Genomic DNA, 10,579 nt, shown 5'->3' on the forward strand with positions numbered 1-10,579 from the left:
AAAAGAAGAGAACAACTTAAGTGCAAATTCATCATTGTTGTTCCGCTGCGAAAGCAATTTGCCAGCAAGCCAGCAGCCAGCAGCAAGCAATTATTTTTCTCATATTACGTATACGCAACGCGTGCCCAATGCGCTGCCAACAGATTTATACTTTCATTAGCAGGCAAACAAGCGCCGCCGCTGCTGACTTTACTTATGAAAAGTCTCTCGGCGAACAGAAGCCAAACTGCTGCCCTGTCCGGCACTTATTTGCATAATTCTTCTACTTTCAAGGGGGACAACTAAATGCTCATTGAAAGAGCGGAAAACTGTGAGGGACAGCCTGCAGCATTATTCATTTAAATGCATAAGCAATATATGTAAATGGCCCCATGTACACGTTGCCACTTAAATCACTTTGTAATCACTCATACGCAGCGTGGCGAGTCCTGGGACAGGTGAAGAATAATCACAAACGCCATCACAATCGATGATTATTATCATAATGGGGCGTGGGTCTGTGCATCGATTATTTCGCATTGCTTTATGTGATTGATTAATGATTATTTTTCATGATGAAGCAACTAATTTATAATGCAGCACACAGCTCATATATCAGAATGGAAGTTTCCAGAGGACATGCCATGGAGACACCAACTGGAATCTGGCAAATTAATTTGTGTAAAGCCAGCAGAAATAAGCGACAGTTCTGTATGTTAAGGCATTGCCTTATTGCTTTGATGGCATCAATGCATGAAACAGTTTCCAGCACTGTTTCGGAGCTCCTTTTGTGTGCATATTCTTGCCTCTATCAACTGCTCCCATTGCCAGCTCCGCACCTCATTGGAGCTGGCAGCAATAATTGAATTTGGCAGAAAGCTTATACAAAAGATTCCAGCGGGGCCGCAGCTGAACTTTGATGCCACTTAATTAGGCGAAATATAGGCCAAGCGTTTGTCTGCTGGGGGAGCATATCCCCAGCAAGTCTTTCAAACATCAAACGCAAGGCCTTTCGCTTGAGAGCGAATTAGTTTCAGTTCAATGAAGAGGAGTCCACAAGGCAAGGATTCCTGGATATTGGCAAAATGGTTTAGGGCGTTCGTTGCATAAATTCTGTTTCATTGAAATTTCTCTATTAGACGCGTTGGCGTATGGGGATTGACTTGATGTTGGACAAGCAAAAACGAGCAACATTTCGTTGCCAGCAGCAACAGAGGGACACCACACCGAATGAAGCTGTCCATCAAGAGCATCGTTATCCATGGAAGGGTCAAGAGAAGAAGGTCACCTGGACAACAGTCCACCAAGAGCCATTCAATCTGTAACGCTCTGTGTGTGTCAGAGGAAGGGTCTCTGGTCTGCCGCTTAATGGGAAGCCACTTAAAATATTGACCCAACCGCAGAGACTCGAGCTCGTAATCGTACTTATATTTATGGTACAGTCTGTCTGGGTGGGTGGGTTTATGTGTCGCTTTACTGCTGTTGCATGCCACAACGGAATACAGTAGACGCCGCAGGAGTGCACCAACTGCAAAAGTCATTGGCCTGCTGCTGCTGCTGCTGCTGCTGTGCAACAGGAACATGGAATAAGTCTGTCTGTCTGTCTGTCTGTCTGACTCCATGTTGCTTGTGCAGCGCAACTTTGACTTGGATCTATTATTCCCGCTTGGCTGTGGATTTAATCAAGCATGAAATTGTCTAATGTCGGTGCTGGGAAATGTTTAGGGGGAGACAACACGACTCGACGCGAGTTTGATTAAAGAACTTTCTTGGGTCTTGAGACTTTAAATGGTTGGAAATGTATGAAGATTTAAAAGCATTCAGAGCCAAGAAAAGGACATCTTGAGTGCCCAGTTCCTGGGCTATGATGTTGGCCTCTTTTCCGTTGAATTAGCTAAAGAAACTGTTTCAAAGAAGTGAAAATGCCAGTTGAACATTTCCCTAAATTCATCATTTTTCAGGCTTACATTTCTTTGCCAATCAGTCTAATCCTGTTAGCTCGAATTTACAATTTTGTAGCAATTATCGTGCCAAGTCAGCTGTGTCAACACACACACATGTCTAACGAGATATGGCAGCAGCAATGGCAACTGATTGATGCTGTCACCTGCAAAGTTGTGGCGGGAGTTGGCAGAGAACTCTGGTCGTAAATCACAAACGATTCAGCCAAGAATGCCACAAATGACTTCATTAAAAAGCGTCTGCAGAACGGATGAAAGGAGCGGCAGGAGCAGGCCCAGTCAAGTGTGTCTAGGGATAAGAGTGGAGGCTGGCTTTCCCTATCAATGGCTGACACATGCACAGCCCCAAGCCAGAACCCAAAAGAGAACCCAAATTGGATGGCAACTACTAACAACCATTGTCTATGATAAACAAAGGGCGAGTAAACTTTTGCCTAAAGTTAGCCCTGAACCTTTTCTCTGGTGACATTTTGCAGCAATAATTGTTTGTAAAATCTGTGCCGGCGGGGGTGTATGTACTCAAATGCAGGCCCTAATTGAAGGACCAGTGTCTTAGCCGTTTCAGCAAAATTGAAATCAGAACAGAACAATCATTGAAGACAAGCAACAAGAAATGGGAGACACAAGTCCGAGGAAACTACTGCGAAACTTTTCTGCCTTTTTTCAGCTTTTGTTTTGGCCAGTTCTCCCCCTCCCCCGTTGACGCTTTTTTCTTGTATTTTTCCTTTATTATTCTTTTCATGTTTCTTCGCACTTTCCTGCGTGCGGTTCTCGGTTCTCGGTTCTCGGTTCTGATTTTCCGGCATTGTGTCATTGTCCAAAATGTTATTATGACCCACAAAACCCCAAAAAAGGAAAAGCCGCTGCGTCTTTGAGTGGGTTTGGGGGCTATTGTCTCATAAAGGAAATTCCTCAGCGGTATCCAGCTGTGGCAAGCAGGGCACAGGGAGACCAATGGTAATCGGCTTGGTCGACGACCTGTTAGCCCAGCAAATTAATCTCTATAAACGCGGCGGCTCAAGGCCATCGACCAAAATGCCAACTGTATTGGCAATTAAATTTCAATTTGAAAGTTTGCAAAAATGCTCAATGCTCAGCGAAGTTTTTTGTACGAACAGAAACTTTTGATTAAAAGTTTTAATTGATTTGCAATAAATAAGGAAACGGAACTTAAAATGTCACAAAAGCAATTTTGGAACCAAAGAAACTTCAAATCCAACTCCAGACTCGACTCACATGTTCCTTGAAGGCAGCGGCGGGTGGCGGGTGGCGGCGGCGGCACCACTAAATAAATAAACGCCAGCTTGCGGCTAGACTGTTATTGTCGGTTGTGTGAAATTTGCATTTCTTTTTGGGGGTTTTTTTTTTATTAAAAATTATATAATTTTATTTTTAGCCAGGAAGCTAGGCAAAAAAGCATAAACTGTCACACACACACACACACACACACACTTGTACTATTTGCGAGGACTGTGGTTCTGCGTCTCACAAGCACATTCTTTCCAACATTTGTTGTGTCCTCCTGTTGACCGAATTTCCAGGCGCTTTTTGCCGAAGACTTTTTTCCGACGACCAATGGCGACGAGTGTTCAAATGCGACTGAAAGCTGCGGCTTGAAGCTGAAGCCGAAACAGCGACTGCGACTGCGACGGCAACGGCGACGGCGACGGCAAAGAAATGAACACACACGAGTGAGGGGGTGGGTTCGATGCCAGAGCACGAGGTAAAATAGCGCGAATGTGCGTGGAAAGCGGTAAAGGCGAAGCATAAGAAGAAGCAGCTGACACATATTCCGCTTTGTTTTGGTTGTGACCCCCACAGCCGCAGTGGTGTGTGTGTGTGTGTGTGTGTGTTTGAGGGGACGGCACTGTGGGAAGTTGGTTGCGTTGGAGCGGGCGAAGGTGTATCCATAAGTAGAGCCGGCATATCTCTCTCACTCTGCCTTGCCCCGCTCTTGACGCCTGCGCTGCAGGACCCACTGATTCTAGGCTACCTCAAAAATGAAACCCAAAATTGTACTTTCTACAGCGGCAGTGGGAATCATTGGCTCGTTGGATATTTTCAACAAAGGAAAACTTTCGGTGCACAGATTGCGACTCGAATTGGATTCTTCTGCGGTTCCCATTCAATTGTCGCCCTGCTAGTTCCCCCCTTTACGGGCGTTCATTCTATTGATTTCCCTTTGACACAATATACCGATGAACGTTTTTGTTTACGAATCTGTGTACCAGAAGACACGCCAATGAATAAGTGAGTAAGAGAATGAATGAATGAATGAGTGCACACATACACACACAAGGCATGGGCTTGGGGCTCCTTCCTCCAGTTAGGTTGAATGACATTGGGCATAGGCTGCGCACCCCAACGACCCCCTCCCGCTGTTGCTGCATTTCCCGTTAACGTAATGTCGCACGTTGTCCTCAATTCCGAACGGGAAGCCCATGGGTGTGTGTGTGTGTGTGTGTTTGTGAGTGTTTGGGTCGTGCCTAGCACGTCATCATTTTCTAATGCAATGCACATGCACCATGAGATGACGACCTGAGGGCTGGCGACTGTAAATGAACAAATTAACAGACAGCCAGCCTCCCTTGTGTGTGTGTGTGTAGGTTGCTCTATTTTAGCTGATGCTGTGCAATGTGCCAACTGCTCTTCGCCTCCTTTGCTGGACTATTTTCCATTTCTCGGAGTGCTTCAGTGCACCAGAATCAGTTGAGTAGCGCAGTGACTTTGCTGCTTGTCAGCTAGATGAAAAGCAAGGACATCTCAGGATCGATTGACAACTAGGCTTGTCAGCATCTGTTACCAAGTTTCAGCTTCAAACATTGTTAGATAACCAAAAGGGAAAGAAGAGACAAGGGAACGGCAAGTACATGAATTCTACATCAAAAGTGTATCCAAAAATATGCTACGCTGCATCTCTGCTGCTCCACAGTGTAAATAAAACGTAATTTACCTAGAACCAAATTAAATTAACGCCCGAAAGTATTCAATTATCTGCGGCAATCAAAGCACTAATTTAGCCCGTTGCTTCGTTCACATAAATTACACTATGCAACAGCCGAATTAAACGCAGCCATGCAAGCGACTCTACTGATGGAGCTGAGGCAACAAATTTGCTAAATAGATTGGCCCTATAGCGGCGTTCAATGGCGAAGTTCTTCCAAAGTTATTCTACCTCCGATAGCACACATACAAAAAATATTTGCTGCACAGTGTTATTTAAACACGTTCACAGATACACGCACCTTATGTACATTTGCTAAGTAAGCAAATACACAAACATCGCGTCGAAAATAGGCGACATAAATGAGTAAGTGTAAACAAACAAAAAAGTGCCGGCAAAACGGAATAAATTATTCAACTAATAATACAGACCGCATGAGATTGAAATGCCACGGCAAAGGGCCGGTATAAAGCGCGGCTTGCGGAACTTTGTACATCAGTGACAGTCGCGCATCAAGAGAGAGCAGAAGATCGGAGAAAAAACCAGCAACAAAACGTACAGGCGCAAGCAAACAACCGCAAGAACGATTTGCAGAGCAGAGCGCAGCGAAATCAGTGAAAGAGAAACATAAGCAGCAACAACGCCGAGAAGGGGGGTGACTAAAAATGAGCAGCGACGCCGAGGAGAAAGAAGCGCAGGTACAAATTACAAACAATTTAAACTTTGGCTGTCAGTCCCTTGCGTTGGTTCTCTCTCGTACACGCGAGAAAGGGGAAAGCTTTTCGTGTTGTAACTAAGTGAAATTAAGCTGTGTTTGTCGGGTCAAAGGTAAATTTTAATTGTGCGGTGTCGAGTCGAGTCGAGAGATCACTGCGAATACTATTTAACCTCATAAAAATACGCATTGTTGGGAGCGGCAATGAAAAGCAATAAAAGCCAACGACGCGAGAGAGCGAACAAACGAAAGAGAGTGGCTCTCTGTTCTGTTTTGTTCTTTTCGATAAGCAAACAACAACAAGCATGTGTTCACACATGGTATGCCTATATTAGGTATGGCCCGCTCTTCGAGGCAAAGAAAATCAAAGGCAATTAATGTTGTACCTTTTTTGCAGTAAACTTTAGCTAAGAACTGGTATAAACAAGTGTCAGAGGTGTTTGATTTAATTTGCCGCCGCGGAAATGTAAATACACCTCAAAAAGGTGCCTCGTGTGGAGTTGTCCACACCTTTTATGTTTGTACCCTGCTTATAGCCATTAAAGTTATGACAAATTATAGATACAGTTTATACCTGTTCGATCAGTAGAGTGCGTTGCGCCAAAGCGAAAGGTTGCCGTGTATTTAGATTAGTGTTACGATGAGTGTCAGCGGCAGCGACAAGAGCGTACGGCGGCGCGTCATAACGCCGACCAGTGATCCTCACAACACAGATCCTCTGCTGCGGCAGCGGAATTCGCACCTGTATGAGGTAAGCACCAAGCACCAAGCACGAAGCACCCTCAGCTGCAGAGTGATCGCTTTGCTTCTCGATTAGATTGTTTAATTTCGGGTGGGGCATGGGTAATCTTCCCACTGATTGGATTGCTTCAACACATGCATTAAAGTAACCGTGAGCCAACTCCGCACCATATCGGGTTTTTGTCCTCTGTGCCACAGTAACCCTTTTTCCGGCCAGTTCCTTATCATTGTTCACTAATTAACAAAGCGCGTATATTGTACGCAAGCCATTGAGATATGATACCTTCGCAGCCCTAGTTGCAGTCCCCGACTATATCAGCTCCCCTGTCTGGCCCATTTCCGTGGAACCGCCACTGCCACCCCTGGCAGAAGGAGCATTCCGTGTACCCGCCTATCGAAGTCTGTTTCGGGGGGCTGCGCTAGCAGCGCTGACCAGAGATAAGATAGCCCGATGATGGATTAAATCTAACATACGAGTCGGTACACGCATTCCGTACGGTCCGCCTGCCAGCTACTAAAGCTGTCGTTTTCGGGGTGTTAATGATTCGAAACTGAGTCATGAGCCGCCTGTCTATCGTGGCACAAGAAATATTAACTTTTTGCCACTAAAATTATCATAGAAACAGGTGGCCATGTGATATGCAAGAGCATAATACTAGGAACCACAATTGAACTGACTCATAATACCGAAATAGTAAACAGGAAAAGGGCTAATGATCTCCTTTCCTTCTTCCAATCTTTAGCAGAACAAACCCAATGGCTGCGAGCGTGCCTTTGTGGAGTACAACAAAATCAAATGGTTTTGGGCGCCGGCATTCTTTGGCTTTTGGCTGCTGCTGTATGTGGCCATATCCATACCAGCCTGCCACCACCTGCCACGTCCGCTGACCATCAAGGATGAGGCCAAGTATCCCGATCGCTTCATTGCCGAGCGTGCGGAGAACAATCTGCGGCAGCTGGTGGCACTCGGACCACGTGTCGTGGGCAGCAAGGAGAACGAAATGGGCGCCGTGAAGGTGCTGTCCGGCAGCGTGCAGAAGATACGCTCCGGTCTGGGCTCTGCCAATGACATTGAGGTGGATGTGCAGGTTGCCTCCGGCAGCTACGTTCACTGGTCCATGATCAACATGTACCAGAGCATTCAGAATATTGTGGTGAAGGTTAGTCCGAAGAACACCAACAGCACCACCTATTTGCTGGTCAACAGCCACTACGACTCGGTGCCCGGGGGACCTGGTGCTGGCGATGATGGCTCCATGGTGGCCACTATGATGGAGACGCTGCGCGTCTTGGCTCAGTCCAAGACGGCTCTGAAGCACCCTGTTGTGTTCCTGTTCAACGGCGCCGAGGAGAATCCACTGCAGGCATCGCACGCGTTCATTACGCAGCACAAGTGGGCCAAAAATTGCAAGTAAGTGGAACACAAACTCTGCTTTTGCCACCTGTCTCATCTCTTGCCTCTTGCCTTTCACAGAGCCCTCATCAATCTGGACTCTGCCGGCAATGGCGGTCGCGAGATTCTCTTCCAGAGTGGACCCAATCATCCCTGGCTGATGAAGAGCTATCGCCGAGCCATCAAGCATCCGTATGCCTCCACCATGGCCGAGGAGATGTTCCAGAATAACTTTATACCCTCGGACACCGATTTCCGCATCTTCCGCGATCATGGCTCGGTGCCCGGTCTGGATATGGCTTACCAGTACAACGGTTATGTCTATCACACGCGCTTTGATCGCGCCGAGATCTTCCCACGCGGCAGCTTCCAGAACACTGGCGACAATCTGCTGGCGCTGGTGCGCGAGATTGCCAACTCGCAGGAGCTGGAGGATACATCGGTAAGGAGTTGCACAGAACACGGGAGAGAGCTCCGACTTCATGCCTGATCCTCTTGTTCCTCCCAGAAATACTCCGAGGGACACACCGTTTACTTTGATGTGATGGGCTGGTTCCTGGTCTTCTACACCGAAACGGAGGGCATCATTTTGAATGTGATTGTCTCCCTGGTGGCCATCGGCACCTGTCTCTATGCCTTCAAGCTGATGGCCTACAACTCGGGCCTCAAGCTGGAGAAGCTCCTCAAGCGTGTGCTGCACACCTTTGCTGTGCAGCTCTTTGGCCTGATGTTTGCCGTTGCCATCACGCTGTTCCTTGGCTGGTTCATGGATCTCGTGCACTTGCCCATGTCGTGGTTCACGCACTCTTGGCTTATACTCGGACTCTACTTCAGCACCTTCCTGTTCGGTTTGGCCATAGTTCCAGCCATGTATTTCCACTACACCAAGGAGGTGAGCAGCAGGCAGCAACACTCAGTCCAAAGACTCATTTTCCTTTCCTTTTCCAGGACAAACTGCCCATTGGCCAGCGCGTGCAGCTGCTGCTCCATTGCCACTGCCTCTTCTTGGCCTTCTCCACGCTGGTGCTGACCATTTGCGGTGTTCGCTCCGTGTTCGTTCTGATGCTCTCCTGTTTGTTCTACACAATGGGGCTCATCATTAATCTGGCCACCAAGCTGCACAGCAAAGGTAGGCAAAGGCACGCCCATGGAGCTTCCCCTTAAATCAACTTCTTTGCCCTCTTCCCTTAGACGTCGCCTGGGTCATACCACACATTGTCTGCTTTGTGCCTCCGTTTGTGTTCTTCGCCTACTTCTCGCATGGTTTCTTCCTCACTTTCATTCCCATGTTTGGCCGCTTTGGGGAGAATGTCAACCCGGACCTCGTGGTGGCTGTCTTCAGCATTGCCGTGGGCCTGCTCACCTGCGGCTTCATTGTGCCCGTGCTGCATCTGTTCCGCAAGTCCAAGACGATCATTTGTGCGCTGCTGGCCATTACCTTGGTGTGTGTGATCATTGCCATAACGCCCATGGGTTTCCCCTACCGCCCCGAGACGAGTGTGCAGCGTTTCTCTGTGCTGGTAAGCGAGGATCCCTAAGAGCGCTGAGAGTGGAAGTTGATTGTCTTTTTGCAGCATGCCAAGCGCACCTTCCATGATGCCGACAACAAAATACGCCGCCAGGAGTCTGGCTACTTCATTATGCCGCAGGACAGACGCACTTACGCTGTGAAACGTGTGTATTTTGTTGGTTATTTTCCATGCTGGCAGAGCTCTTATTATATTTAACCCTTCAGATGATGTCATTAACATGACGCTGGCCCAGAAAATCGGCGCTGATTGCCAGAAGGAAATGATGTGCGGTCTGCCGTTGTACAATCAGCGTTGGCATAAGACCAGGTAAGCTCCTGGACCTGCAAGTTTTTGCACTGCTTAAACCTCGAATTCTGCTCCTCAGACAAAACACCCTGTGGATACCAGCCTCCGAGCCGCTGTTGGGCACTGTGCCAGCTATCAAAGTGATCAGCAAGAAGCAGGTTTCCCCCAACAAGATACGCTTTGAGCTGCAGTTGAGCGGACCCGATCATATGGCGCTGTTCATACAGCCCTTGAATGGCGCTGTCATGAAGGATTGGTCCTTCCATCAGGCGCCGCTGCGTCTGAACTTCCAGCCTCCCTACTTTATCTACTTCTCGTGGGGCGTTAATGGAGATCCCCTGAATTTCTGGCTGCAGCTGGAGGTGGGTTTTGGCTGCATCAATCGAAGCGTTTCTCTTACCTTTTGGCTTTTGCAGAAAACCAACGGCGACTTCAAGACGCCCCTATTTGAGCTGGGTGTGGGCGGCCATTGGACCCACCACAAGGAAATGTTGACGCCAGACTTTACGAAGTTCCTCAACAGTTTCCCCAAATACGTGGATGCCACGCCCTGGCCGGCATCCTACGAGACCTGGATCTACTAAGGATCGGGTGTTTCAATTGTTTTAAATAAATGTACTTCTAATCGAAGAGACGACGAACCAGTTATCGTGTAAAGAGTGAACTTTGGACTAGAGATAAGAGTGGAAATCCGTCTGCAGATGACGGATGGCTGTCAACATGCTCACAAAAAACTCCAGTCAGTAATCACTGAGTGTAACATGGCTGCTAAATTAATTATAATTAACAACCCATCAGGTGATAAGAAAGGGTGCTCCGGTTTCAATCTATGTAGAAGTGGCGGTAAAGTTCCCCATGTACCCAGTCAGAGTATAGCAAATTCGTTGACTCTTTCTGACTTGCAGATTAACGAAATTCCTACTAAAGCAACGTTTATGACTGGCGCGGGGCTGGCTCACGTATCAGCAATCGATCTTTAATTTATAATCCATGCGTGCTCCACGAAGAAACCCCCCGACTGGGAACAAC

At 47.5% G+C, this 10,579-nt stretch overlaps 1 protein-coding gene across 3 annotated transcripts; it reads left to right on the forward strand.

Annotated features, from left to right (window-relative positions):
• The first annotated feature begins 5,435 nt into the window (after nucleotides 1–5,435).
• Nucleotides 5,436–10,198, forward strand: LOC117578828 (endoplasmic reticulum metallopeptidase 1). Of its 3 annotated transcripts, none has more exons than XM_034264588.1 (10): nucleotides 5,436–5,582; nucleotides 7,084–7,751; nucleotides 7,815–8,175; nucleotides 8,242–8,625; nucleotides 8,682–8,862; nucleotides 8,925–9,253; nucleotides 9,308–9,407; nucleotides 9,469–9,571; nucleotides 9,630–9,912; nucleotides 9,967–10,198. In XM_034264588.1, the coding sequence occupies exons 1-10, from the start codon at nucleotides 5,550–5,552 to the stop codon at nucleotides 10,132–10,134; spliced, it is 2,610 nt and encodes an 869-aa protein (XP_034120479.1). In that variant the 5' UTR covers nucleotides 5,436–5,549; the 3' UTR covers nucleotides 10,135–10,198. The 3 variants fall into 3 exon arrangements, with proteins under 3 accessions (XP_034120479.1, XP_034120477.1, XP_034120478.1); XM_034264586.1 differs by lacking the exon at nucleotides 5,436–5,582 and adding an exon at nucleotides 6,191–6,350; XM_034264587.1 differs by lacking the exon at nucleotides 5,436–5,582 and adding an exon at nucleotides 6,191–6,350 and having other exon boundaries at nucleotides 7,087–7,751.
• Nucleotides 10,199–10,579: the final 381 nt, after the last annotated feature.

The sequence above is a fragment of the Drosophila guanche genome, unplaced genomic scaffold (assembly GCF_900245975.1).
Source record: "Drosophila guanche unplaced genomic scaffold, DGUA_6, whole genome shotgun sequence".
In the NCBI taxonomy this organism is placed as follows: domain Eukaryota; kingdom Metazoa; phylum Arthropoda; class Insecta; order Diptera; family Drosophilidae; genus Drosophila; species Drosophila guanche.

Excerpts from the sequence above, each read along its gene's own strand:
- LOC117578828 (XM_034264586.1), top strand. The coding sequence starts at position 6,240 with ATGAGTGTCAGCGGCAGCGACAAGAGCGTACGGCGGCGCGTCATAACG. Across the intron at positions 8,626-8,681 it reads ATTTCCACTACACCAAGGAG|GACAAACTGCCCATTGGCCA; the intron begins GTGAGCAGCAGG and ends TTCCTTTTCCAG. Across the intron at positions 9,572-9,629 it reads CAGCGTTGGCATAAGACCAG|ACAAAACACCCTGTGGATAC; the intron begins GTAAGCTCCTGG and ends TCTGCTCCTCAG.